Genomic DNA, 26,229 nt, shown 5'->3' with positions numbered 1-26,229 from the left:
TTGGTCGGGCAGGAAGGGGTGTTTGGAGATTTCGTGGACTGATCTTTAATGCAAACGTGACGATTACAACCTTTTTTTCTCGACTGTGGTCAAAGTGCCACATTTGTCTTTCTGGTGTGCATTTTTCTTGTCAACATATAGATAGTGCTTACTCAGGTAGCATCATCTTCTTTTACCGTACTCGTGCTCGTACTCATATGTTCATCCCTATATATTCTTCTGATTCCATCTTTCCGAAACCCTCACAAAATAGGTAGGTAGGTATATAAGAACCAAAGGACACTAGGTTGTCTGGTCTTGTCTCATCTTTACAAAACAGCGTTTGACACAATTTGATAGGTTCTCTCTTACTCTTACGGATGCTCTTTATGCAAGGTGTTTATGACTACTGTCCTGGTTGCATGATGCATGAACGCGAAGTCTATACTGGGGACAGAGCAGCTGAAGGAGTGATGGAAGGAGCATGTGCCACATTCACGACCTTGCAGGAGAGCCTCCACCTGATCCGTCCAAGTTCATCTTTCGAGTCAAGATAGTATCACCTTCGTCTACTCGTCAAGTACATACATACATATCCTGCTCATCGATCACCCACACTGGGTGAGCGATTCCGTCCGACTGGAGTTCCTCTGTCTTCCTGCTACCAGCATGCCCCATAGCCACCACTCTCACTCTGGACAGTTCTGTCGACATGCCAAAGATACCCTCGAAGACGTCGTGAAAGAAGCTATCAGAAAGAGGTTCGAGGTGTTTGGCCTGAGTGAACATGCCCCGAGGTTCAGGATGGAAGATCTTTTTCCTGAGGAGGTGAGTCTATGTTACACACATGCACCAATCGATCAGATCCCCGAGGCAAGAAACGGCGTTCAGTGTCCTTCAGTTGCATACATTTAATCCACTGACTATCCTCTCTTAGGCAGACTTGACCCCTTCAGACCTTCTCACCACCTACCTGGACTTCCTCTCACACGCTTCTTCTTTGAAAGCCAAATACTCCAACCAGATATCCCTGCTCATCTCGCTCGAAACAGACTACATAACTTCTCTAGATCTCAACAATATATCTGATCTAATCCATCAGCGGAAAGAGATAGATTACATAGTTGGAAGTGTCCATCACGTCAATGGGATTTCTATCGATTTCGACCGTCCTACATGGCTACGAGCCATTCAAGCATCCGTTCAGGACGTACAAGGTCGAACGATGGATCCTGGACCACCACCTACCCTTGAATCAGGTGACACGAGGGATCCAAAATTACAAAAAGACTATCAACCTACTCAAGAGGAGTTGATACCTTTCTTAGAGAATTACTTCGATCAGCAATTCAAGTTGATAGATTACTTTCGACCAGAGGTTATAGGTCATTTCGATCTTTGTTTATTGTGGATACCCGATTTCAACCTTAGACAGATACCTAGTATATGGCAAAGGGTAGAGAGGAATATCAAGAAAGTGGTTGGATATGGAGGATTGTTCGAGGCGAATTCTGCGGCATTGAGAAAGGGGTGGAAAGGAAGTTATCCAAGTGAAGATGTTTTGAAAGTGAGTCGAAGTGGAATGGCTTTACCTTCTGATCCTCTCTCTGTCACGAAATCCATCCCCTATCTCACTCTTCGTCTCCTCCTTCTCTTCCACCGTATATATCATACTTTGTCTATCCTCTCTTGACTGGCCCCCTCTCTCCCTCTGTTTTCTCCCGTCTCTCTCTTCCATCTCCTCTCTCTCCTCCATCTCCTCTCTTCCTTGTCATACACCCTCTCCCCAGCCTCGCCTCTACTCTCCTTGTGCTATCCCCTCATCTTGAGCTGCTCATCTCAACGTATCAAACACCGAAGTGCAGTCACTGACATTGCCCGCCTCCGTCAGTTGATCATCTCCCTAAACGGTAAGATATGCCTATCCGACGATTCTCACGGTGTATCCTATGTCGGTCTGAACTACACGAGAATGAAGGATTACCTGATACGGAACGGCATGAAGGAAATCTGGTATCTCGTCACCTCTTCTGCTCGGATAGATGGAGACCAGGAGATTCAGAATGATAGGCGAAGAGTGGTCAGTAGGAAGCTGACTGATTGGGATAAACATTCATTTTGGGTTGATAATGAGTTGTAACTATGATGAAACTGCACTCCCACTGTAGGAATGCAAGAGGTTAAGATCACAAGCGAATTGTGTCTTACTAGTCACAACAATGCAAATGGTATCATTGAATCATATATACATGCAATTACCAGATTCCCTTTGTATGATGCCCTAAAAATGTGTATGAACAGAATTTTGGTAAAGATTACTTTGAATTTGATAGATCGTTTTTGATATATCGACATGACATTATTTATCACTGAAAGAGCGACATCCCACGGTCACCTTGTAGATGTACCTCTACTTCTACTGACCATACCATGAATTATGCAAACCCATCGTATCATTCGGTGTGGGCATATTGGTAGCACCTATCTTGGGAGAATGATTGGATAATCCCATGATGGAATCTGATCGTCCCAACAAGGCATCTGAACCGTCTATATAATCCAATAACAAGGATGTCAACATCAGCAAAAACTCCAAATAACTGGAAATCGTTCAACGCGAATGTCACCCACTCATAGGTCCGTTGCATCCCCCCTCGTTAGCTTCAACAGCTTCGATAGCTTGCTGATTCTTCTTCGCTTTGGCATTATCATTCCTCAATCTCTGGATATGTTCCAGATACCTCTCGTCAACTCCTCCAGTAACGTATTCGCCGGTGAACACCGAACAGTCGAATTGTTTGATAGCTGGGTTGAATTGTCTACATGATTCCACGAGATCTTCGAGTGTTTGGTAGATCACCAAATCGGCTCCGATGTGCGCTGCAATTTCCTCGGTGGTTCGGCCGTGAGCTATCAGCTCGTGAGGCGAGGGCATGTCGATACCGTATACGTTAGAGTATCTACAGTGTAACATATTAGTCAGCTTGCCTCGTCGTGTATCACGATAAGCAATGTGAAGTTTGCACAAGTCGAACATTTGACGATGTCAACTCACCTAATGGGTGGAGCACAAGAAGCAAAGATCACACGCTTGGCGCCGACATCCTTGGCCATCTGTACAATCTCCTTGGAGGTGGTACCCCGAACAATGGAGTCTATTGATCGCTAGTGGTCAGCTAGATTCGGAAACGAGTCCAAACTTTAGCTCACCATCCACAAGCATGACGGTCTTTCCTGCAAACTCCTCAGGCATGGCATTCAACTTCCTTCGTACGTTTTTGCGTCTATAATGTCACCAGATATTAGCTGTTGATAACTTCTTTTACAACGTGAGAGAACAAGACCCACCGTTGAGTCTGTCCAGGCATGATGAAAGTTCTTCCCACGTATCTATTCTTCACGAAACCCTCTCTATAAGGAATATTCAATGCCTGAGCACAGTTCAAAGCCGCCGTTCGGGAGGTATCAGGGACAGGAATGACCACGTCAATTTCCAATTTCGCTTTGACCAACTCCTTCTTGACAGTCTCAGCTAACAAATCACCCATCTTCATCCTAGATCTGTACACTGAGATACCGTCGATGGTGGAATCTGGTCTGGCGAAATATACATGTTCGAAGATGTCAGGTGCGAAGGCTTGGGGCGTAGCAACTTGTCGTCGGGAGATGTTACTTCGGGTGATGATAATTGCTTCGCCTACAATCATAGGTATATCAATTGAGCTATTCGTTGCAGATTGACTCGTACTGTGTCGAACTACTCACCCGCTTTGACGTCCTCCCATTCTGTGAAACCCAAACCCTGCGCTACTACACTCTCCGAAGCCACCAAATAATCTGTTCCTCCCCTTGCTCCCTTTCTAGTAGCAATTCCAGCAGGTCTGATACCGTTAGGATCCCTGAAGACGATCAGACCGAAACCCGCGATCATGGCTACACAGGCATATGCACCAATACAAGTTCGGGTGAGATCACCAACAGCGGTGAATATATCTTCTTCGTTGATACGGAATTTACCGGTTTTTTGCAAGTTGTTGGCTAAGATGTTCAACAACAACTCGGAATCTGAGTCGGTGTTGATATGTCTATGGGCATCTACGTCGAGGAATTGTCGGAGAGAAGGGGTGTTAACGATGTTACCGTTCTACATTTGACGTAAATTTGTAAGCTTGTGGTTCCCGTTTACGTGGGCGAAGTCATTGTAGCTTACATGGGCAAACACGATACCATAAGGTGAGTTCACGTAGAAAGGTTGAGCTTCGGCATGAGCTGAACTTCCGGCAGTGGGGTATCGGACTGGACATCACAATGAGGCATTGTAAGCTTTCCTTGCTGAAAAAGAAATATTGGAGCTTGAACACACCATGACCGACACCCATCCAACCTTTGAGACCAGCTACGGCAGGAGCGTCAAAGACATCTCTGACCATACCGTTGGCCTTGACTTGATAGAATCTACCACCTGACCCGCAGGTGACGATACCGGCTGCATCTTGACCTCTGTGAATGAAGGCTTCGTCAGTAAGGTGCACGGTTGCTTTGCTCGAAAATCACTATACATACCGGTGTTGTAACAAAGAAAGACCCTCGGCACTAAACACAGCTTATATGAGCACACTACATGCATGGGTCAAAGGTGATGCTGAGCTCACATCTCGGTACCAGCAAGAGTGGTCTGAGTTGCCAAAGGGTCATGAAGGAGTAACCCGAGGATACCACACACTGACAATGTGTCAACTGATCAGCCAATGCATAGCAATCAGATGCATGATACACTTACTTCTGTCTTATCAGACCGGTATAGGGATGTGAGGTGAGGTGTGATAGAGGGAGGGAATTGTATACGGTAGTAACGAGTATATCGACACCTAAAAGGAAGGAAAGAAGAGAGGAATTTTTTGAAAACATGAAGATTCTTGGTTGACTCTGCTCGTACCACTGAGCTTATTCCGTTTAAACTGCATCTGCATTTACGCGTTACTCTCGCAGCTTATCCGTTTGTCAGGGTAAGGTAGTCGGCTGACCCGGTGGCGAACCATTACAAATTCATTACAAAGCTGATGTAGGCTCTGAGAAACCAATTCACGCAGATCTGTAAGGAGCATTGGTAGTCCTTGATACTGCATCAATGGACACGCGTATGCCACGTCATGTCAAATCATGACTGTACGAGTACTTTAAGCTGTGCCTGATGATCGGGTCCCCGGGTGGAAACATGAGATGACAACATCAACGGGGCTGGCACGAGCAGCACTATGCAACCCCCAACACTCATCACTCTTCTCTCTGCCTATGACTGTCAACAGTGATACCTCCTCCCTCCACTTGCACCAGTGCCAGTAGCTGTATCTGTACCAAGATGGCACCTAAGAAACCCACTTCTGAAGCAGCCCCGCCCCCTTCTTCGAGAAGAAGTGCGAGAATTGCTGATCAACCCAAATCCTCTTCGGTTCCTACCAATGGTGTCAAGGTGAACTCGAAGAAGGAACTAAATTCGAACAAGGTATGTCAGCTATCACCACTCATTACTGGGAGACTAGAAACCTGATTTGGAATGGCAATGCTTTAGCGATCAGCGGAGAATGATGCTTCCACCGAAAACAAGAAGGCCAAAGCGACCACCACTTCTAAAGCTTCTATACCCAAGTCCAGAGAAACCAGTTCGAAGAAGGAAGATACCAAATCCAAGGAAAAAGAGGAAAAGCAAGCTGAAGCTCCTGCGTCTGCTAAAGCCGACACAGGATCTAAGGGAGCACTGAGGCTCGGTGATAAGTTGCCTAAAATCACTTTGAAGGATAACGAGGGGAACGATGTGGATGTCAGTCAGCTGGCCGGAGAGAAAGGTGTGGTGGTGTTCTTGTATCCCAAGGTGAGGAGGATCATTTTCCAGAGACTACAATCTTACTATTTACTCTGCGAAGCTGATACCATCAACGATGGCTGTCCTCAGGCCGATACCCCCGGTTGTACAACTCAGGCATGTGGGTATAGGGACAACTACGATAAGATCAAGGACTTCGGATATGAGATTTATGGATTATCGAAGGACAAATCTGAGGCTCAGCAGAAAGTACGTCCTGCTCCTGAAACAGATCGGCATTTCTCGCTTTCAAATCCAATGGGCGTAAAATCATGAAAGCTGATCGTGATGAGATGCGTTTTATCTATTTAGTGGATCAACAAGAAGGAACTGACATACAATTTACTGTGCGATCCCGAGAGCAAATTCATCAAGAGGTAAGCTAATTTCCTCATTCAGCTGTGTAACGAGTATAAGGCGCTCATTGATGGATCGGTTATCTCAGACTCGGTGCATTCGTACAGCCCAACAAGTAAGTTACCCGACGTACAGAAATGCTCTTCCATCGTCATCATGTATGACGGATTCGTGCTGATGTGACATTTATGGCTCTATCTAGTACCAAACGATCCCATTTCATCTTTGAGAAAGGTACAGGTAAATTGGTAGACATATCTTTAGGTGTAAAACCTGCCGATGAGTGAGTGATAGATTCATCGTTTCCTTCTTCTCATCTGCTTGGTTCCAATCGCTGCTGATAATGGGATGTACCCACCTATTAGCCCTACAAATGTCTTGAAGTTCTTGGAGAAACATCATAAATAATCAGAGGCAAAGACCATGATGCATCGGAGCGGGACGGAAATCAGAGGTGGACTATTATTTGAACATTCATCATGCTTCCTACAGCATTGCTTCGCAGTCGGTCATATTATATATACACCTATTATCTGAACGCTACATCTGTCAAAATCGAATCTATGAATAAAGTTGTATATGAATAGCAGGAAAGTGCAACACGAAATATCACAATGAGGTTTTCTTGATCAAATATGCACATATATGCATGGTATCTTGTTTATCGATTATCTGCAGAACACATCGAATTCTCTGATCCATGCACGACCGACTCGACTATATTGAATGTATCATGCATGAATGTTCTCTGTATACGTAGTAGTACTGTACAATAAGCAATGTAGTTTGACGGCGCCGTCCGGGGCCCGAGCGGGTCAAGAGTCGGAGGAATGTTATCGATAAAGAGGACCGTGAGGTGATAAAGTCCTCTTTTGGGCTATACACACGCTATCTTAGCTCTCGGTCTTCCTGTATGAGAGCAGCGTTACTAGCAGCATGTTGGTGTAGCTGTGATGCTGAGTCATGCATGTGGGATGCTAAGGTATTTAAGGGAGAAGAGAAAGGAGTGTAATCGTCCTGTTGAGAATGTACTCCTCCCCGCATCCCGTACACAGCGTGCACAAAGTACCTTCAAGTGTCATCTGACTTTTCATACTTTCATACATCGTACTGTCTTTCTAGACTACACACGCACTCACCATATCACTCCTTCATCGTCTCAAAATGTCACTTTTCACCACCGTCGACGTCCTGATCATAGGCGGTGGACCAGCAGGTCTGGGAGCAGCAACCACCATCTCTCGACTTAAACGATCATGTCTATTATATGACTCTGGATTATACCGAAACGAGGTAGTTGAACATTCACATACCATCTCAGGTTTCGAAGGTGGTAATCCCAAAGATTTCAAAAACAAGGTGAAAAGTGATTTGGAGAAGTTTTATAGTGATACATTGGAATTTAGGAATGGGTTAATAACGAATTTGAGAGCGTTGGATGATGTTCAACATGGCCATGCGTTTGAAGCTTTGGATAGTGAGGGGAAGTTGATCGTTGCGAAGAAAGTTGTGTTGGCTACGGGTATTAAAGATCATTTACCTAATATTGAAGGTGAGCAGTCTATCCTATCTCATACATCCTCATCCTCATCCTAAGACAGAAAATTAGACAGCGTACCTCACTCAACAAAGCTAAGACGAGTACTTTCCTTCATCTCAATCTGTATAGGTGTCAAAGAACAATGGGGTAAAAGGATTATCCACTGCATATTCTGCCACGGTACCGAAACTGCCAATGCTCCTTTTGCCTTTTTGTTTACCAAAGCCAATAGCATGAGGAATGAGAAACTTGTTGAGACGATGCTGAAGCTGTGGAAGAACCTGAATCATACTGATAGATATATTTTGACCCATGGGATGGACGTTGATACCCCAGAGGGAAGGAAAGATGCGGGGTTGGATGGTAAAATTGATCTATTGAAGAAATTAGGGTGAGTGTCTCGTTCATCCATTGACCAGCTTCAATATCGCAATGTACTAAATATCGACTTTGCTATCCACGATAACCCCAATCAGATACCAAATCATTTTTACCCCCATTCAGTCCATCCTCGAAGACAGCTCGAAATCCAAATTGATTATTACGTTTACCGACCAGTCCACCATCAACGTTCCAGCGATGTTGCTTTTCCCAGAGAAATTCAGTCCTTCTGAACATTCCGCGCCGTTACTCACTGAAGAGCTGCTTGGTGATAGATTACAAGCGTGGGGAACAATTCCTGGACCATCTGCATCGGGATCTGGAGCTACGGGATTGCCACCTCGGATGGGCGATGATCCTCGAACACCCGTCAGAGGATTGTTCTGGGCTGGAAATTCCGGATCGGCAGCTGCGAATGTCACGTTGAGTCTTGCACAGGGTCAGATGGCCGGCGTGATGGCTGGAGATCAATTGGGTGACGAGGAGTTGGCTAAGCTTTGATAGAAGTACAGTACGATTCAACTCCGGTGATTATAGGATTTGTAGACAGACTAGGTCAGATATGTAGCACAAGATCATGACTTTCAGTTGAATTACAGTTGAAGTTCGATGTTGTCATTCTTAGTCTCAGATCTGAGGATTAACGCACAAAGTGGACGGTCAGTAAGAGGACACGCGAGTCAATCAGTAAAAACGGCGATCCGATAGGTGATCGATATATTCGTTGATTGATTGCCGAGTTCGAGGTGACAGCCTAGTTCGATTGTTGATCATATCAGTTGCGATTGATCAATCAGTCTACTTGGTCTAATCGACAATCACCAGTACCTCCGTACCAAGTGAAGAGGCAGTCTAGTATGCTTCCTTTTTGGTAGAGTGCTCACACCCACACACAATACGGGACAGGCACAAGAACGCCAATCAATCAAGCAACGTGCTTTTCTAAATCTGTATGATGTGATGATTGCGGAGCACACACTCGGAGTTGTAGGATCAAGATATACGCAACGCACAGGCTAATCCGGCCCGCATCCATCAGCTAATCACCATCCATCAATCACCTTCTATCCATTGATCGCCACCGGGATCACGGGATTGATGAGTCGGTGTTAAGCGAGTACACAAGAAGGCATACGTGCGGGGTCACACATGGATGACCTTTAAAAATTGAGAGTGGTATCGTAATACTCCAAAAGGTCAGATTTTCTGCGGAAATTGGCGATTTTGGCCAAAAAGGTCAGATAAATCAAGACGCCGTTACGGAATTCTACCGGGCAACCTCTCTGTAAGCGAGGTCTTCTCAGACTTCATCCAGTGGTACAGGAGATAGCCGACGCCTGCTCATGGTGATGCTCGTGCTCCAATTGGGCGTTTATTTTATTTTTGGTGTACTCCGAGTGGAGGTTTAAGCGTTTGACGGGATTTACAGAGAGATAACAAATCGTGGGTAGTACGCCTGTTGTTTCCTGTGATCATCACCCACTTTAGTCTATTACGCCTTTGAAACGTTTTTACCTTGTCTTGCTCTAAACGAGGATCACAGGTACATCATCATCAGTTATCATTACGGATCAACTAAAACTGGAAAAGGTCAAATATCTTCAATTTATTTGACCTTTTGGGCTCCACCAGACGGGTAAGGAAGAAGTCAACATCTAGCATTAATCTTATAGACGAGGTCTTCTTGATTTCGCTTTTCCTTTCTTCGCTTGGAAAATCATCCAAAAATAACACATATATAATCCTTTCATTTGTTGGCCCCCCATCTCCTTTCGGTTCGAAGTCTTTTCTCTCCATTATGTCTCGGATCTTTACTTCGTCATTACGCACTCTCCCTAGAGTTACCATCAAACCTATATCAACCACTAGTGCCAAAGCATTCATCTCTTCCTCTTCATCAACAAACTCTGCTCTTGCTCAAGAACAACAACAAATACAATCAGACGATATGCCAATTGCCGTCAAGACCGCTGCTCAATGGGCTGAATTTGGACGTGATCACGTATGTCATGGTCTAGGTAGATTGAGAGATCATGTGATCGTCAAAGGTGAAGGGTTGGATTTGTACACCGCGGATGGAAAGAAATTATTGGATTTCACTGCTGGTATTGGAGTGACCAACCTCGGACAGTGAGTGACAATCGTCGATTTCTAAAATCCCATGACAACTATCGTCGAGAGATCATCCGCTCTGTTATCATACGAAGATTGAATATTCACTAATAATCATTTCCTGATAGCTGTCACCCTCATGTCTCTAGAGCCGCCGCTGAGCAAGTCAACTCCCTCGTCCACTTACAATGCTCCATCTCATTCCACGCCCCATACCTCCAACTCATCGACCGACTTCTTCCCGCTATGCCTCATCCATCACTTGACCAATTCTTCTTCTGGAATTCTGGCTCAGAAGCCATCGAGGCAGCCATCAAGGTAGCCAGACAAGCCACAGGCAGACAAAACATGATTGTCTTTTCGGGTGCTTACCACGGTCGAACGATGGGTTCAGGTGCTTTGACTAGATCTAAACCTATCTACACACAAGGTACAGGTCCTTTGATGGTGAGTGCTTCTTGTTCTCCTATCTTCTGATTGTCTGGGCTCTCAAAGGATGTTTGTCGTAATATCACACCACTCGTCCGTTTGATATTCATAATGCCATAGATCGTCAAAGGACACACGAGGCTGATCCCTGTCGGTTTGTGTGTATAGCCCGGTGTATTCTCATCTGCCTTCCCATACTGGCACCAACTCGGTGTGAACCCTTCTACCTCGGAGGAAGAACTCGTCCGATTGGCTCAACACCAACTCGACTTGATCCTCAGACAACAGGTCAACCCCAAGGATGTGGCTGCTATCTTCATCGAACCCGTCCAAGGTGAAGGGTGAGTAGATAAGTCATCATGGCGAGCTTAAAGGCGATGAGCTGATGTTTCGTTTTCTGTCATATAGTGGTTACGTCCCTGTCCCATCAGCTTTCCTTCGACACCTCCGAGAAGTGTGTGACAAGCACGGTATCTTACTTGTCATCGACGAAGTACAATCAGGATTCTTCCGAACCGGTTCATACTTCGCTATCGAACAGATCGTCCCTGAACTCCGACCTGATATCCTCGTATTCGCCAAAGGAGTAGCCAACGGTTTCCCCATCTCAGGTATCGCCTCCAACAAGGAGATTATGGGTAAACTCGATGTCGGTTCCATGGGGGGTACCTACTCTGGTAATGCCGTAGCGTGCGCAGCAGGTGTAGCAGCTCAAGAAGTCTACCAATCAGGTGAAATTGCTCAAAACGTCGAAGTTCGATCTAAACAATTATTCAACGTCCTCAATGGACTTGCTCGGGGGGAGAAAACCAAACATCTCATTTCGGATGTTAGAGGTATGGGATTGATGGCTGCTGTAGAATTCAGAAACAACTCCGATAAATGTACTTTGGAAGGATTACCTGAAGGCTCAAGTGTACCTAAGAACATCGGTAAACGAGTTCAAGAATATTGTCTCAACAAGGATTTGATGGTCTTGACCACTTCTGCATTCGATACCATCAGATTCATCCCTGCTTTGACCGTAAACGAGGAAGAGATGGATAGAGCTATGAAGATCTTCACTGAAGCTGTCGAATTGGTCGCTAGAGAGGGTTAGAGAGGGATCAAGTGATGATTGTACATACTCGTCACGTACAGTATTGTTATAAGGATGCTCAAGTTACTTCCGTTTTGATGTCAACCCCTACCGGTTATCGATCAACAATGTTCACTGTCTCTGACATTGTTTTTTTTTTGCTTTGTTCGTCTCATACCTGTCTCCGATTTATCTTGATTTCTTGGTGTTTTGTAAAATGTACAATTTTGTCTATATTGGTAATTGTGCTTGAAAGGAAAGGGATATGCAACGAGATACATTTGTACGGCAGCATGTGCAATGGCCAGCATAAGGATCGTCTTTCTGAGCAGATGGTCGCTCCTGTTGTTCACCTCTGTGCAGTGACTCAATACTTCTTGTGACGGACTGGCATGCTAGTGGAGGACGAACGATGTCTGGAACATGCATGAACATATATCGTGATATGGTCAAAACGAAATTTGCTCTCCATACTCAACGCAAAGTACATTATAAAGATAGTAGGCCTGCATAATGTAACTAAATCTATCTAAAACGGGTGTGGCAGGTAGACATGGATCATGAGGGTGAAAGTGAAAGTTAGAAGTGAGAGTGTGTAAATTAGACCGAAAGGTTATGTCTATCTGTAAACTTTTTTTTTTCCCTTTTGGTTTTTTCATTGTTGCCTTGAATCCGAGTCCCCGGTTTACGCGTGAGCGGCTAATCTGGGATCTTCTTCAGCATAATTCGAATCGCTCCCTTGACCTTTTTGCAAAGGTGACGTCGATGGGGAGACATTCGTATCATGTACGAAGTGATCTTGAGATTCTTGAGATAAATCCTCCAAAGTCCTTCCTTTGGTTTCAGGTAAGAGCATGGTGGAGAATACACCTGTTAACATGAACAAGGCGAATATTTCCAATATATGCTTTAAGAAATGGTTTTTACCACCTTTGTTGACCAACCTTGAGAAACCTACTTGAGCAACGATAGCACCTAATTTACCTGATGCAGCTGAGATACCATGTGCGGTAGATCTATACCTCGTAGGGAAAGCTTCACCTGGAATGACGAATGTCGTGGTGTTTGGACCGAAGTTTTGGAACAAGTTTGCCATACAGTATAGGAAGACGAAAGCTTTTTTACCTGGTCCCGTAGAGAGGATCTTGTTGTATCCGAAACCCATGACCACGAAGATAGCGGTGAGGATTGAGAAACCCATAAATTGAATTGGTTTTCTACCCCATGAATCAATGAACAAGAAAGAGAAGTAATATCCTGGAATTAGACCTCCAACAGCCAGGATGATATTTCCAACGGCGGCATTGTATAGGGTTTGATAGATGTTTTCCTGTTTTGTTGGTAAAGCTGTAGAAGATCCGAATCCGATTGTAGTCAAGATAGTAGTTGAATTGAGACCTAGACCGTAAAAGGCAATGTCAAGAGCAAACCATGACCATGCTGTACCCAATAGGACTTTTCCATTTTGCCATTGACCGAAATATCTGATGAAGTCCGGCCATGATGCCTTGGGAAGTTCGGCTCGCTCGTTATTGTGAATTGGATCGTTGACGTATGTACCGGATGTAAGGTAGGTATCAACATCCTGAGAAGCCTGTTTGATGTTTCTCTCGATGTCCATTGTGTAACGAGGAGTTTCGGGAATGGTCAATCGGAAGTAAAGGGCGACACAGGCTGGAACACAACCGATACCGATGATTAGTCGCCATACTTGATCGACTGCCTTCATGTCGGTGAGTGGCTGAGAGTGGATCTGGCTCTTGAACGCGGAGATACAGATGACAGAGACGATGGCGGATGCCACTATGTCGTATCAAATTGACATTAGCAAGTATTTGTTTTGGTTGTTGATGAATGATGAGCTACTCACAGTTACCCCAACCTTGAGAAGCGAAGACAGCGGTCATCATTCTACCTCTGATTCGTCTGGCAGCGAATTCAGAGGTGATAACAGAAGAGAGGGGGTAGTCACCACCGATACCCATACCCATGATGAATCGCCACATGATCATCACACCGTAAATGTTAATACCAGCAGCGTGTCCAGCGACGGCTTGACCGAGAGTTCCGACAATGATGATCATCTGTACAATGTTGATCGTGCCAAGTCAGTATTTTGCGACAATCCATCATTGTGCGAAGGATCCACGTACCAACTCAATACCATACATCCTCTTTCTTCCAACGTGATCAGCCAACCAACCGAACAACAATTGACCAAAGAATGTTCCGATCGAATGAGCCACTTTGATACCGAGATCTTGGTTTGTCGTGTTAGATCCACCATGGTGGTAGACATATCCAATCATGGTGGCAGCGATGGAGATGGAGAAGATGTCATATGCATCGGTGAAGAAACCAACACCTGATAATACCCATTATCAGCCTAACAATCCTCTGTGATGGTACGGTAGTAGGAGTGGGGTACTCACCAGCAACGATACATGCCTTGGCGTGAAACCATGAGAACTTCGCTTCGTCAATTTCGGCGAGAGCTGCTCTTCGTCTCTCACCAGCTGATACGACAACTTCAGCTCGTGCTTTTTCAACTTCGAATTGTCTCGACATGTTGATCTAGCTTGATTGTAATGGTATGACCAAGATCTTTTTTATTTATCGTCTGATTCGATCTCGTATCGTATCAAACACAGTTCACAGCTATCCTCTACAGTCGAGATTTTGGTCAATATGAGATTTAGGATATCTTCAATAAGCTTAGAAGGAAAGCAGAGGACGGATAGAACTTTGTTGGTATTGATGGGTTATAGTCCAATATATATGATTCACAGTAAGAAAATCACAGGAGCTGGTCATGAAATTCTTCAAAACCTCGACCCATGTGTAACGTATGGAGTCTTGCCCACGCCGGACTGCCTGCTCCAATTTCAATGGCCGGTACGATACTCGTCAACCCATAGTGGTAAGATGGACTAACCACATATCTTAAAAACTGAAAAGCCAAGAACGTTCTTGAGACGAATGTCTATAAATAGACTATATAACTCTTCTCACTCATATTGATATAGCCAATGAAGGGATGTACCTACACACATATACTCGTATCAATTGAAGTGTTTCTCATAAACTTATGCCAGGTATATTCATACACACACATGCGAAGGACTTATTTTTATCGCACGTTCGTCTGACGTATCCAAATTTAGAATTTTCACTGTACATCCTGTCGATCACTTGAAGGATAATCTGCTGATGGTCGCGTGGTAGGGAAGATCTATAAATAGAACAAGAAATGCGGTATACCGTAAGTGACTTTTCAGGATTGTGACTTAGTTTTCCCATCTTCGCTGCTAGATCGACATCCATTTGTACTTGCACGCACGTTTGAGATTGGGTATGTACAGTATTCTACTCTCTTTGAGTCATGCCATACCATACCATACCATTTCATTTGTAACGTATTGAATACGTGGTTTCGTTATTCCCACACATTGAGACGGCAATTCCCAATCCATCATGTATATAACGGACGAGATTTGGGTTCCCAGAGGAAACAGCCCCACCTGATGTCAATTGGTATTGTGCCATTCCAGATTCTCAGTTGGATCGTTTGTGCTGTGCTTATATGGATATTCCATATTAACTCTCTTACAGTATTCCTTAGCGATCCACAGCTTATTGCAACGTCCAGCACGTTCGAAGAGCTTTAGTTACTCCTCTTGTGTTTATCTTGGATATATCCTAACATAGAGTCCAGAAACGATCTGAAAGGAACGTTGGTCAGTGATAAGCGGCTGGGAGGTGACATGATCAATCGAAAATTGAGTTTCGGATGAGCAGTCCTAGAGGGTGAGTGTTACGGTTGGTTTTGGAGACGAGGATGACGATATATAAAACTGTACTGCCTCTGCCTGAGGAGTGATCTCGCAGGGTTAGACACTCCCATTCTGTTAGGAAGCAAGCTTGCTTTAGGCTTATTCTGGTTGATCATTGTATGAACATATTATCTGCATGTAAGACTGATTACCTATTTCTACGGCTGATCACATGAACTTCTATACGATACGATTCGATTCGTTTGACCACATCCTGCTTGTGACCATCTACTGTATATAACACCTATCTACTCTAATGCCAAGACTGAATTGCAGTACCTCAGATCTAAAGTAGAACCAAGCCAGCAACACTGATCAAACCCCCTATCACACCCAGGCCAGCCACTTCAATTCTCGCAAGCGCACCACTAGATGATCCAGAGGCCGAAGCTGACGCGGAGGGAGATGAGGACGCGGTAGAAGCTGCACTGGTGGCTGCGCCCGAAGTCGTAGTTGAAGCGTTCGAGGCTTTGGAAGCATCGTTGGTACACGTTTCATTTGATGGGATTGAGTATCCCTCGATTAAAACCAGGTCCGTACATTGATAGAGGTTTCCGTCGCCCTGTGTATCAGATAGGTCTGTCAGTAAGAAGGCCCTTGAAAGATGCTGCAGGAAAGATTGCCGATGTAGGGTGGTGATGCGAAGGGGAGGTTAGTCGTTAGGCGGGACATGTACTCACACCGTCATATTGAACTTGTAATGTCACCTCACTCCCATTAGTCAACCCTACGCCTAATCCACCCAAATCAACATTAAAGCATGCTTCCCCTTGTTTGACCTGGAAGATGGGACTTGCCAAAGGGATACTTGTCCCATTGGAAGTAGTGTTGAAGTCGTCGAATGAAGTTGGATTTGAGGAGGTTGAAATGAACGCTACGACCGTTGCGAGATTATGGTGCGAGTCGATCCAAACTAGAATGATGAAATGCCAGGTAAGATAGTGTCAGCTGGAGGTTCATCGCAAATACAAGGTGACTGACAAGATTAATGGAAGACGGGGTGTTTTAGAAAGCTGATAGAAGAGAAGACATGCGACACTTACTCGGGCCTTGACCTAAGGGGAAAGATTGTCTCGGTGAAGCTACGTTGGGGAAACCACCGCAGTACTTTGGAAAAGCCATTAGCTGAGATATTGCTGTACAAAGTTGCGTCTCCATGTTGAGCAGAGAGGACATGCCAACTTACTTGAGGTTCATTATCATCGTCAAACCCTCTCGAAGTCTGTTATGTGAATTGCCATTCGTTAGCGATCTTGGATTTGAGATTAGTTGGAACATCACACTTACAGGATAGTCGAGAGTGAAATGAGCGAATGCAGTGGAAGCTACCAAAGAAGTGACTAAGATCGATTTTATTGAGAGCATGATGTCAAGATACTGGAAATGCTTATTTGATGATTGATGACTAAGATCTTGTCAGTTAGTGACGAAGAAGATATCTTTCTGGAGTGGATGCGCGTATATATATATACGTAAATTACAACATGGTGAGAAAGCATCACTCGCTCCTCATTACCCGTTGCCAAGATACCTTTGACTGTAAATGACCGCCATCTCTTCTCGTCTTCTCAACATCACGAACAAAAGCTAACTTTATTTATAGCTCTAACGTGCAAGTTGGTTGGACAGAGTGAACAGTCCGATCGGTGCCTGGCTGACGAGCCATTAAATGATCGACGAGTCTTTTTCGCAATTTGCGGCAATTCTTCGAGTACTCGTACCATTACTTACACGTTGAGAGATTAGATAACTATATAGATTGATTGACTGCGTACATGATTTTCCCGTATGGGCGAGAAGGAGCTTCATCACATGAGTTCCTCCTGTGGTTCACTCTGTCAACTTATAGTCCTGCATGTTGCACCGATACCAATGCGTCTGTCAGCGACTGTCATGTCCCGTTGAGCCCTTTTTCTGACATCTCAATGCGGTGTGAAGGAAGCGTTACGTAATAAAAACACTCATATTTACCAATCTCAAAACGCCGCGTATTCCCGTTGCCTCAATTGCCTCGTGGTCGAGTCGCATCCCTTCTCGAATTCGACGTTCTGCATTTTGATTTTTGAGACTTTTGATTTTTTGCTTTTCCTTCTTCTTTCTTCTCTTTAAGAAACACTCCCGCAGGTGAGCATCAGCCATCATACTCATCAAAAGAAGACAAAGCGATCCACAGGAGCTTGAAAAATTCCAGAGCTGATCATGTTTTGTTTCTTAACCTTGTAGCTCCAAGGTCACAATGCTCGTCACGAACCAAGATGGATTGGACCGTAAGTCCGTCACTCATTCGACCATACCTTTCTACCTCACTTCAATCACTGACATCCTTATGTATATGACTCATAGTCCAATCTCATCTCACACTCGCGAGCGGGCCAAGGTCCTGGAATTTCAACCCCCCTTTCATCTTATTTCCTTATGGAAGAAGATGTCTGACCGATCTTAGCGGATCCTTGAGTTAATTTCAAACCAAGTAATTCCCGACCAGAAATGCGTCCTCTCCATCTTATCCGTAAAGGAAACCCATAGAAGCGTTTGACGTGGAGGGTATGGATGGAGATATTTTGGACTTGGTATGGGAATGGTGAGGTAGCCTTATATCGATGTTCTCTATCCTCGATGCCTGGATAAAGAGTCTCTGAAATCAAAGAGAAGTGTTTTGGTCATAGACCAAACCCCGATATACATAAAAAGGCTTTAGTGCAATTTGGTGACGTCCTCATACTCAAAAACCTTCTTTGATCTCAAGTTGAAGAAGGGAGGATAACTCGATCAGGACTACTCTGGGACTGCGGGGGTTATAACATGGCTTGCAATATAGCCTAGATTTTTATGTATCTTTAATCTTATCGTATTCCATGATGATCTGTTGGAATGATGAACGAATGACTGAAGTATTGCCTATCTATCAAATTGACAACTGCATAATTCCATTCAATCTACACAATACTGAGATGTATAATAATTAGGTATAAGATATCCCTTCTCTCCTGTCGTAATGCACGTTTGAACGTCTAAGGGCCAAGGGCTACAGCACCTGGAGCGGGGGCACCAGTCGAAGGAGCTTGGGCAGCGGTGATAGCGGCACCAGCACCAGGTTCGTCAGCGGTAGCACTGACTGGAGGGATGGGTGCAACGTGAGTCTTCTTCTCCTCCTATAAAATATCATATCATATTAGCCGAGCGATTCCAAAGCAGCAGGAAAGAAGGTTGTACTCACAGCAATTCTCTTGGCTTCTTCATGGACGTCCAAAACCTGTTTTTGAGTAGTAGTATAGAATTGTACGATCCTATCACGAGGCCTATCGAGTTAGCAGAAAATCACATACCATAAATCAACGTTGAACACCGAGCCAGGCTGGAGAAAAGAACAAGACTCACTTTTGTACAGAAGGGTTGTTGAATATCCTAGCGTAATAATCGTGCAATTTGGCGGAGAAACCTCGATTTTGATCAACCTCTCTAGCTTTGGCTACTCCAGCAGCGGCGGTCTCGTTGATTTTACCTGAGACGGTCTTGTTCTCTCCTACAACTTTGTTACCGATATTTTGGTCGAGGGAGTTGAAGAATTGGAGGAATCGAGATGAGATGCCTTGTTTGTCTATGATAGCAGACAAGACATTGTCAGCAAAGTGGACGTGACATACGTGGTAGATAATCATATAAATGATGGTCGAATGGTCTAGACGGAGCGCGATACTCACTATCGATATCAATAGCTTTTTGGATGATGTTATCACCGAGGACATATCCGTGAGCGAGGTACTCAGCTACAATAGCGGCCTAATCAATTTATGAATTAGCTTCATAGTCTGAGTATGTGCAGCACAGGCCGATGGGACCTACCTTGGGTTTATCCTCTTGACCGATTGGGGCATCGGTGGCTCCAATGGCGGTCGAGCCGGTAGCACCGGTAGGAAGGACGGAAGCTGTCTTGGGTTCAGCATCGGAGGCTGAGGTGACTTCGAGATGGGCTCCATCGAGCTGTGGAGTGAAGGAAGATCAGCACTAATTATATTGAAGTCGAGAAAGAAAGGTATCCTGAAGGAGGTGATAATGGGTATAGATAAGTCGAATTAGAAGTGAAGAATTGTTCGACTTACAGTACCACCATTGAGCATCCTATTCAAATGATAATACAGGTATCAGTCTTGACTTCCTCAGTAATAGAGCAATAGCTACACTCACAAACTAGTCCTCATGGCGCTCAATTTCTCAAAAGTGATATCCGCTTCGTTCCCACTCTTCTTCACCGAGATCAATTTCCCACAGAAAGAGAAGAAGTCATGTAACTTGTCTTCGGTAGTTTCGGTGGCCAATCCACTTACATGGATGGTATATCCACTTGAAGTAGCAGGTACAGCAGGAGCGGCGGATGTGGAAGTGGAAGTAATGGGAGATGGAGCTGAGGGAGCGGGTACGATGGGGTTTGCGACTGATTCACCTGGTTGAGACATCTTGCTGGTGTTTATAGGGGTTGGCGAGTTGATCTAGTTATTGGATGATTGTGTGATAGTGTCGATGATATTGGTGTATCTCTGATACGCTTTGTATGATTTGAGATATATGTGGATGATGTAAAAATGGGATTTTTCCAGTCGCAGCTGGTTGCTGTGTTATCTTTTTCGGTGGTGACGAGTGAGTGAGTGGGATCTACGAGTACGAGTACTGCAGCTCAGTGGTTGGCAGGGTTGCGTCATAATCACAGTCATAGCTTGTACCGGATAATTCCGTTCCTCACTCCTCGATGCAAAAAGATGCTAGAACATGCTTTCACCAATGTGGCACTTCTTTCTCGGCGCAGGTCCTATCCAATCCATTGAAGAATCGTGTAGATAACATGTCTCTATGTTTTATGCGTTGGAAGCAGGTATACCATGCAGGATATATGAGAAAATCTCTATTGGTATACGTGAAATGTATGATTGTTCCAGAATTACGAATGCACTAATTACAACATCCCTTCTACGCCCAATGCGACCAACACCCAAGCTAACCAACTTACTTTCCTATCCTCACTATTCCACGTGACTTCACCTACATCTTTGGAATCCTTGTTGATAGTTTTCACTTCTTGTCCTAGTGATTTCCGCAAGGAAGGAGAAGAAGTCATCATGATTAGGGATAATTCTGTATCCAACGTCAATGATCTAGTGGACAGGTTGGACGAGCCGATAAATGTTAGGAATGAATTAGAGGTTGATGATGATGATGATGAGGAGGAGGAGGGGGATAACCATATTCCTATGAAATATGAAATATGAGGTATAAACTTCAAATCGATTCACATTCATCGGCGCAGCAGGAATAATACCACGCTTCCCATGGATACATGAGGTGTCTATACTCACCTTTGGAATGATATGTCCAACCTTCCTTCTCCCATTCTCTCAATCTCACACCTACACCTTTCTCTTCATCCCATGCACGTCCTCTTCTAACAGCCTCGCTATGAAATCTACTTTCCAACAACGTATATCCCTCAGGTATCAGCCTTGAAAACCCTTTCGACCCGTAAAATCCATTTGCCTGATACGAAAAAGCCAAATTCAGCTTGAATTCCTCCAATGAACAAGAAGGGATCATAAGGAAGGATTTGGGACTGGGAGTCTATGCACTTACTTTAGGACTAGCAGCTATGATCTGCGTACTTGCCGGGCTATCCAAGACCAATTTTTTATATTCCTTATATAATCCGAAATAACCTGATGTCAAGTCGACTCTGACTTTACTACCTTCTTCGTCACTCTCATAACTTTTCTTAATCGCATTCCAAACTTTCACCAAATTCTTTTCCTCTTCCTTCAAACCTAGTACGCCAGATTGTATCACTGGCCAAAACCACGTATCGATATCTACCCTTCTTGACCTATTTGCATTGGACGATCTCCATGAGTTTTGGAATGCTGTCAAAGTCGCTAGAGCATGGGTGGAAAATCGACGTGGGTGAATAGACGCACTGGGCCATATCAATGATGCTCGTGAAGTAATACTACTTGAAGATGAAGGAGAGGAAGAAGGATTGGGTAAAGGGACTGTGTAAGTTGGCGAGATGTGTGCCGGAGGTGAATGATGTAAGAGGTATGAGTATTGAGTGAATAGTCGAGTAAGGGATGATAAGTAGGATAACAATGAGGGGTTGGACTTGAAATGGATATATCGATCTTGTCGATTTGTGAAATACGATGAAGCGAGGTTGGCTCTGTATCATCAATCAAGTCTGGTTAGCAACCATTGACTCTCTTTCGCTATATAGACGCTCGACTGGTATTTATACGTAGGTTAGAGCATATAGTTGGAAATTACTCACCCACTTATCAATACCTCGTCATCAACACCATACCATTTCCCATGCCAGGTACCCCACCCTTCGTCGTACCTCTCCGGAACGATCTTCTCTAGCAGTCCACGTAATTTCGGAGAACGGTATAACCATACTTCACAACGATCCGGAAAAGTCTCTACGAGGGGTAGCAGCAGATGAGCGGTGGAAGGTGGTAAGGATGAGGAAGAAGAATTTCGAGATAGTCGAGTTGATCGATGATAATCTAGTATGAAGACTGTACGTAGTTGGGGATTGTTGGTCAATGCCTGACGTATCGATTCGACCTGAGGCAATGTGCATGGAATGAGCATTATGACTGCACCGCGATAGATCAAGAAGGGAAGATACTCCAGAGTAGCGAGCTATTCAGGATGGAATATAAATCGATCTATACATGTAAAGCGTCACTCACCAATTCAGCCTCCTCGGTACCTATGTACAAGCTACTTATCAACACCCTCCTCTTGGCCCTCTTGATCATCTCTATCAGTCTTCCGTAGAACATCTGTGGGGAAGTCAACAATTCAATCTCATCTCCCCTAGCACCAAAACATGGTTGAGTTGAGGATAGTTCCTGCGACAGGGACTCGAATGCCGGATGTTGATGAGGTTGAGGTTTCTGTATGATCGTTGATGTACTACTACTGGTGCTGCTGCTGCTACTACTACTAGAGACTGAAGTAGCGTAATATCGATGAGGATGGTGGATTGGACATATCGAAGGATTGGACCGGCTGGTTAAAGCTATAGCTAATCTCGATGGACCTGCGATATTCACCCCCCTCGGAGTCGATGTGACGTTGAGAGCTTCTCGTAAGAGTATCTGAGGTCTGCTCATCTTGATCTATGAGGATGCTATACAAAGCCAACAAGCTGATGATGATGTATCAACAGAAATAATTCGAAAAGTAAGATAGAGCGGATAAATCGGAACGGCTCTCTCTCATGAGCTTTGTTCGCTGGAATTATCCTTTTTGCCACGTGGGTATGACTCACCATCTATTCTTCGCTGTGTATTCTGATTTTCCAGATGATCGTCCTGCAGATTCACCTTTTCTTTTCATCCTTTTACCAGCAATAGCAACAACAACGAAGAACGACAGAACGACAAGATCAAGATAGAGTATAGAAGATAGTAGAAATACAAGAAACATAGGCATACAACTCACTCACTCTTGGACAGATGTATCAGTAACGAAAACATACACAATCAATATCGATCAATCGACCATCGACCATCTAAGATGTACGCAGCAAGTTTATACGGCTTGAAAAGAGCTGCTATCATCTTACCTGTAGCATGGACAGGAGCTTGGCTAGGATACTATGGTGAGTCAACTATCAATATCTCTTGATACCCTGTTCATCTTTTTAGTGATGAGGACATACTAACCGTCCTGTACCGTCATAGCATACACCGATACGCTGCGGCGATCTCATATAAGGGAACGTAATCGAGAGTTATCACATACACTCATGGGTCTACCTGGTGACGGCCCGGACTATAGCAAACCTGCTGAAGAGATCGAAAGGGAAGCATTGAAGAAGAGGTCAGCTCAATGCACTGCTAAGCAATAAACGTGTAAGCTGATTGCAAGGGGCTATATGTAGATATTCAAGTTTGAAATTCGCTGGGAGGTATTGGAATCCGTATGTAGAATGGAGAGAACAAGGCGCATGGGTGGGTTACGATTACTCCTCCAGAGTTCTGTCTTTCTAGATGATGAAAAAGGAGCTAATGTACTGTATTAGGAATGGGCATTATGGAAGATCATCATTTCTACCATAACGCTCAAACTATTCTACAACGGGTCAGCTTCTTCGCTTTGACAATCCACTTGGAGCGGTGAAAGATAAGCTGACGTGTCTGGTCTATAGTGGAGTACCGCCTGAAAGACCTATACCGGATTTACCGCTGGAACGACCCGATTTTTCATTACTTTACCCTTCTTCGTCCTCTTCAGCAGAGAAACAAAGCTCAAGCTCGACAAATCGGAATTCAGGTAGTGGAGGTTCAAATGTCGATGTGACTGATAAGTTGACTTTGACATGGGTAAGTCTGAATCCTTTTAGAGGATCATTGCTTCTCATCGAGGTTTGGCTTATGAGATAGAAATCATATGTAAATTGCAGCTCGGTCAATCGACTTCATACGTTACGCTAGATAACCTCACTATCCTCACTGATCCAGCACTGTCCGATCGAACTTTACCTTCTCGAATTGCTCCTCAACGACTGAGGCCTAGTCCATGTGAATTGAGTGAGTTGAAGAGGGTCGATGTGGTACTGGTTTCGCATAAGTGAGTAAAACTCTAGTATATATACAGTATTGAAACCATACATCATATTTCAAACAAAATCAACAATCCTACAATTTGACCAAACAAGAAGTGCATCATCTGATATATAAAAACATCGAAATCAGCCACTTCGACCACCTAGATCCAGAGGCGATCAAAGAACTAGGAGATAGTTGCGAATGGTTCGTACCCAAGGGTGTAGCACCTTTTATACGCAAGTTTGGTGTGACTAGAGTGACAGAGCTGGAGTGAGTGGTGTTCGTCATCCTCTCAATGAGAGAGTAATATTGATATCCATGCTTGTTTTGATATATGTAGCTGGTGGGAGCAGAGTCAGCATACGTTATCGAGACCGGGTCAGAAAGATCGACAGTTCACTATTACCGCTGTACCTACCATGGTAAGTCAGCTGATAAACTTTGCGTAGTCTGTTTGAATCAGCTGGTAATCTTCACTTCATTCTCGGTTTAGCACTGGTCAGCTAGATCACCATTAGATACAAATGCGACCCTATGGGCTGCGTTCCACGTCAAATCACATACGGAGAAACCCAAATCCTTCATACATCTAGGTGATACAGGGTAAGTCTGTCGTCAAAAGTATACTGTCCCGGGTGTGATGTGACTGACGTGATTGATTCATGTCGTACGGAAATCAGCTATTCACCAACACTGTACCATGCCGTTGGTCGAGTACTAGGTCCAATAGACCTAGCTGCAATACCTATAGGATCGTATGAACCCCGATGGCACATGCATCTCCAGCATACCGACCCAGAGGGAGCAGTCAGGATGGCCTTGCAGATGAAAGTGGGTAAGAGTGTGGCTCAGCATTGGGGAACATGGTTGATGAGTGATGAGGCGTGTGAGTGAATTCCATCCTATAACCTATAATACGTTATTTCGCTAATGATGATTCTTGTGAAATGGTAAACATAGATAACAAACCACCCTTAGACCTAGAGATAGCTAGACAGAAATTGGATGTTACGGAAGATCAGTTTTGCGTTTTACCTGCTGGGAAAACTATTGTTGTAGAGTAGACCTAGATATAGAGTAGATCTAGAGACTAGAGCTAGAGCAGGGAACATCATCATATACGTATACATACAATACGTATTCATACATATCGCGCATACCTCTATACATGTATCATAGCAATATTACTGCAAGCAGCAGAGTCGAGTTTCCTCAGTAAGAGCTGCTCCTTCCCCTGCCACGTGCAGACTATGTGACTCGAGAGCGGAATCAAAAATGCTCTGGAGATGGAATGAAATGTTTTCTGGTTGGATCCGGTTGGACCAATCGTTTTGAGGATGTTTTCCTTCCCATTCCGCTACTCATATGTACATCTTGGAGCGACTGAAATTCATGATCATATAGCTCAACACTACAAAACACATATCACCAATCGCACATAGACAAAAGGAGAATTGCTTTTCAGCCTCGACCAAAGACCCATACCTCGAGACGAAACACATCGACAAAGAGGAAAACCTCTTGATAGAACCAACTCGCCATCTTCCAACATAATTCCAATCCTATTATAACAACGAACATGGCCCCTCTACTCTTAACCCACTTCCGCCCAAAACAGCGTTCCATTCTCTCCACACTTTTCACAGCGACTTTCCTAGGAGCAGTTATAGTGGTTGCTTTCCCCTGTCCTGTCAAATCACACGGTGAAGCTAGATTAGATGGCAGTTCGATGAGGTCGATGGGTTCCATGGGATCGATGGATGGTAGGAGGAACGAGGTGGTGGTAATGATGAATCAGCGTGGGAAGAGGAGGTTCATGGAAGAGAGGTAGAAATGACAATAGAGGTGAGTTGTATCAGCTATCATCCGGGGTTAGGGAATTTTGATCTGGTGGAAGGTAGTGGATGGGATGTGGAATGAAAGTAGTAGGAAAGAGCAAGGGCAGGAAGCGCATGAGAAATAGGAGAAGATCAATGATGGCCATTCGAGCGAGGGATAAAGATGGATTCAATTTCAGCATATATCGATACTCTTGCTGATCTTCAAATCAATGGAAGTAG

General features: G+C 44.4%; 11 protein-coding genes across 11 annotated transcripts; 6 read left to right on the top strand and 5 right to left on the bottom strand.

Annotated features, from left to right (window-relative positions):
- Nucleotides 1-648: 648 nt before the first annotated feature.
- Nucleotides 649-2,119, top strand: I203_106448 (uncharacterized protein; the record flags this gene model as incomplete). The annotated part of the gene is made up of 3 exons (XM_065517972.1): nucleotides 649-807; nucleotides 917-1,546; nucleotides 1,871-2,119. 3 exons carry the CDS (start codon nucleotides 649-651, stop codon nucleotides 2,117-2,119), a joined length of 1,038 nt encoding a protein of 345 aa, XP_065373276.1.
- A 276-nt stretch (nucleotides 2,120-2,395) lies between these two features.
- I203_106447 (amidophosphoribosyltransferase) lies at nucleotides 2,396-5,084 on the bottom strand (the record flags this gene model as incomplete). The annotated part of the gene is made up of 11 exons (XM_019150959.1): nucleotides 2,396-2,529; nucleotides 2,611-2,939; nucleotides 3,035-3,134; nucleotides 3,190-3,263; nucleotides 3,328-3,676; nucleotides 3,745-4,123; nucleotides 4,190-4,275; nucleotides 4,343-4,479; nucleotides 4,543-4,572; nucleotides 4,632-4,701; nucleotides 5,066-5,084. The coding sequence occupies 11 exons, from the start codon at nucleotides 5,082-5,084 to the stop codon at nucleotides 2,396-2,398; spliced, it is 1,707 nt and encodes a 568-aa protein (XP_018999836.1).
- A 254-nt stretch (nucleotides 5,085-5,338) lies between these two features.
- Nucleotides 5,339-6,604, top strand: I203_106446 (uncharacterized protein; the record flags this gene model as incomplete). Its single annotated transcript, XM_019150958.2, has 7 exons — nucleotides 5,339-5,482; nucleotides 5,549-5,848; nucleotides 5,930-6,049; nucleotides 6,152-6,216; nucleotides 6,285-6,311; nucleotides 6,399-6,479; nucleotides 6,562-6,604. The coding sequence occupies 7 exons, from the start codon at nucleotides 5,339-5,341 to the stop codon at nucleotides 6,602-6,604; spliced, it is 780 nt and encodes a 259-aa protein (XP_018999835.2).
- A 756-nt stretch (nucleotides 6,605-7,360) lies between these two features.
- I203_106445 (uncharacterized protein) lies at nucleotides 7,361-8,618 on the top strand (the record flags this gene model as incomplete). The annotated part of the gene is made up of 3 exons (XM_019150957.1): nucleotides 7,361-7,748; nucleotides 7,866-8,127; nucleotides 8,213-8,618. 3 exons carry the CDS (start codon nucleotides 7,361-7,363, stop codon nucleotides 8,616-8,618), a joined length of 1,056 nt encoding a protein of 351 aa, XP_018999834.1.
- Nucleotides 8,619-9,915: 1,297 nt separating this feature from the next.
- On the top strand, nucleotides 9,916-11,757 carry I203_106444 (4-aminobutyrate transaminase; the record flags this gene model as incomplete). The annotated part of the gene is made up of 4 exons (XM_019150956.1): nucleotides 9,916-10,247; nucleotides 10,358-10,676; nucleotides 10,827-10,999; nucleotides 11,067-11,757. The coding sequence occupies 4 exons, from the start codon at nucleotides 9,916-9,918 to the stop codon at nucleotides 11,755-11,757; spliced, it is 1,515 nt and encodes a 504-aa protein (XP_018999833.1).
- A 664-nt stretch (nucleotides 11,758-12,421) lies between these two features.
- I203_106443 (phosphate:H+ symporter) lies at nucleotides 12,422-14,304 on the bottom strand (the record flags this gene model as incomplete). Its single annotated transcript, XM_019150955.1, has 4 exons — nucleotides 12,422-13,539; nucleotides 13,607-13,820; nucleotides 13,890-14,101; nucleotides 14,169-14,304. 4 exons carry the CDS (start codon nucleotides 14,302-14,304, stop codon nucleotides 12,422-12,424), a joined length of 1,680 nt encoding a protein of 559 aa, XP_018999832.1.
- A 1,551-nt stretch (nucleotides 14,305-15,855) lies between these two features.
- I203_106442 (uncharacterized protein) lies at nucleotides 15,856-16,934 on the bottom strand (the record flags this gene model as incomplete). The annotated part of the gene is made up of 5 exons (XM_019150954.1): nucleotides 15,856-16,131; nucleotides 16,250-16,482; nucleotides 16,613-16,676; nucleotides 16,756-16,791; nucleotides 16,857-16,934. The coding sequence occupies 5 exons, from the start codon at nucleotides 16,932-16,934 to the stop codon at nucleotides 15,856-15,858; spliced, it is 687 nt and encodes a 228-aa protein (XP_018999831.1).
- A 1,646-nt stretch (nucleotides 16,935-18,580) lies between these two features.
- On the bottom strand, nucleotides 18,581-20,023 carry I203_106441 (uncharacterized protein; the record flags this gene model as incomplete). Its single annotated transcript, XM_019150953.1, has 7 exons — nucleotides 18,581-18,721; nucleotides 18,787-18,856; nucleotides 18,948-19,167; nucleotides 19,271-19,349; nucleotides 19,413-19,550; nucleotides 19,670-19,688; nucleotides 19,755-20,023. The coding sequence occupies 7 exons, from the start codon at nucleotides 20,021-20,023 to the stop codon at nucleotides 18,581-18,583; spliced, it is 936 nt and encodes a 311-aa protein (XP_018999830.1).
- A 494-nt stretch (nucleotides 20,024-20,517) lies between these two features.
- On the bottom strand, nucleotides 20,518-22,729 carry I203_106440 (uncharacterized protein; the record flags this gene model as incomplete). The annotated part of the gene is made up of 5 exons (XM_019150952.1): nucleotides 20,518-20,810; nucleotides 20,918-21,095; nucleotides 21,189-21,768; nucleotides 21,877-22,175; nucleotides 22,304-22,729. 5 exons carry the CDS (start codon nucleotides 22,727-22,729, stop codon nucleotides 20,518-20,520), a joined length of 1,776 nt encoding a protein of 591 aa, XP_018999829.1.
- Nucleotides 22,730-23,135: 406 nt separating this feature from the next.
- I203_106439 (uncharacterized protein) lies at nucleotides 23,136-25,233 on the top strand (the record flags this gene model as incomplete). The annotated part of the gene is made up of 11 exons (XM_019150951.1): nucleotides 23,136-23,220; nucleotides 23,303-23,441; nucleotides 23,503-23,572; nucleotides 23,644-23,702; nucleotides 23,770-23,944; nucleotides 24,025-24,191; nucleotides 24,317-24,439; nucleotides 24,510-24,591; nucleotides 24,663-24,772; nucleotides 24,850-25,055; nucleotides 25,130-25,233. The coding sequence occupies 11 exons, from the start codon at nucleotides 23,136-23,138 to the stop codon at nucleotides 25,231-25,233; spliced, it is 1,320 nt and encodes a 439-aa protein (XP_018999828.1).
- Nucleotides 25,234-25,748: 515 nt separating this feature from the next.
- I203_106438 (uncharacterized protein) lies at nucleotides 25,749-26,000 on the top strand (the record flags this gene model as incomplete). The annotated part of the gene is made up of 1 exon (XM_065517971.1): nucleotides 25,749-26,000. The coding sequence occupies one exon, from the start codon at nucleotides 25,749-25,751 to the stop codon at nucleotides 25,998-26,000; it is 252 nt and encodes an 83-aa protein (XP_065373275.1).
- Nucleotides 26,001-26,229: the final 229 nt, after the last annotated feature.

Source organism: Kwoniella mangroviensis (genome assembly GCF_000507465.2).
Source record: "Kwoniella mangroviensis CBS 8507 chromosome 1 map unlocalized Ctg02, whole genome shotgun sequence".
Lineage (NCBI taxonomy): Eukaryota > Fungi > Basidiomycota > Tremellomycetes > Tremellales > Cryptococcaceae > Kwoniella > Kwoniella mangrovensis.
This window is presented reverse-complemented; position numbering and strand designations above follow the sequence as displayed.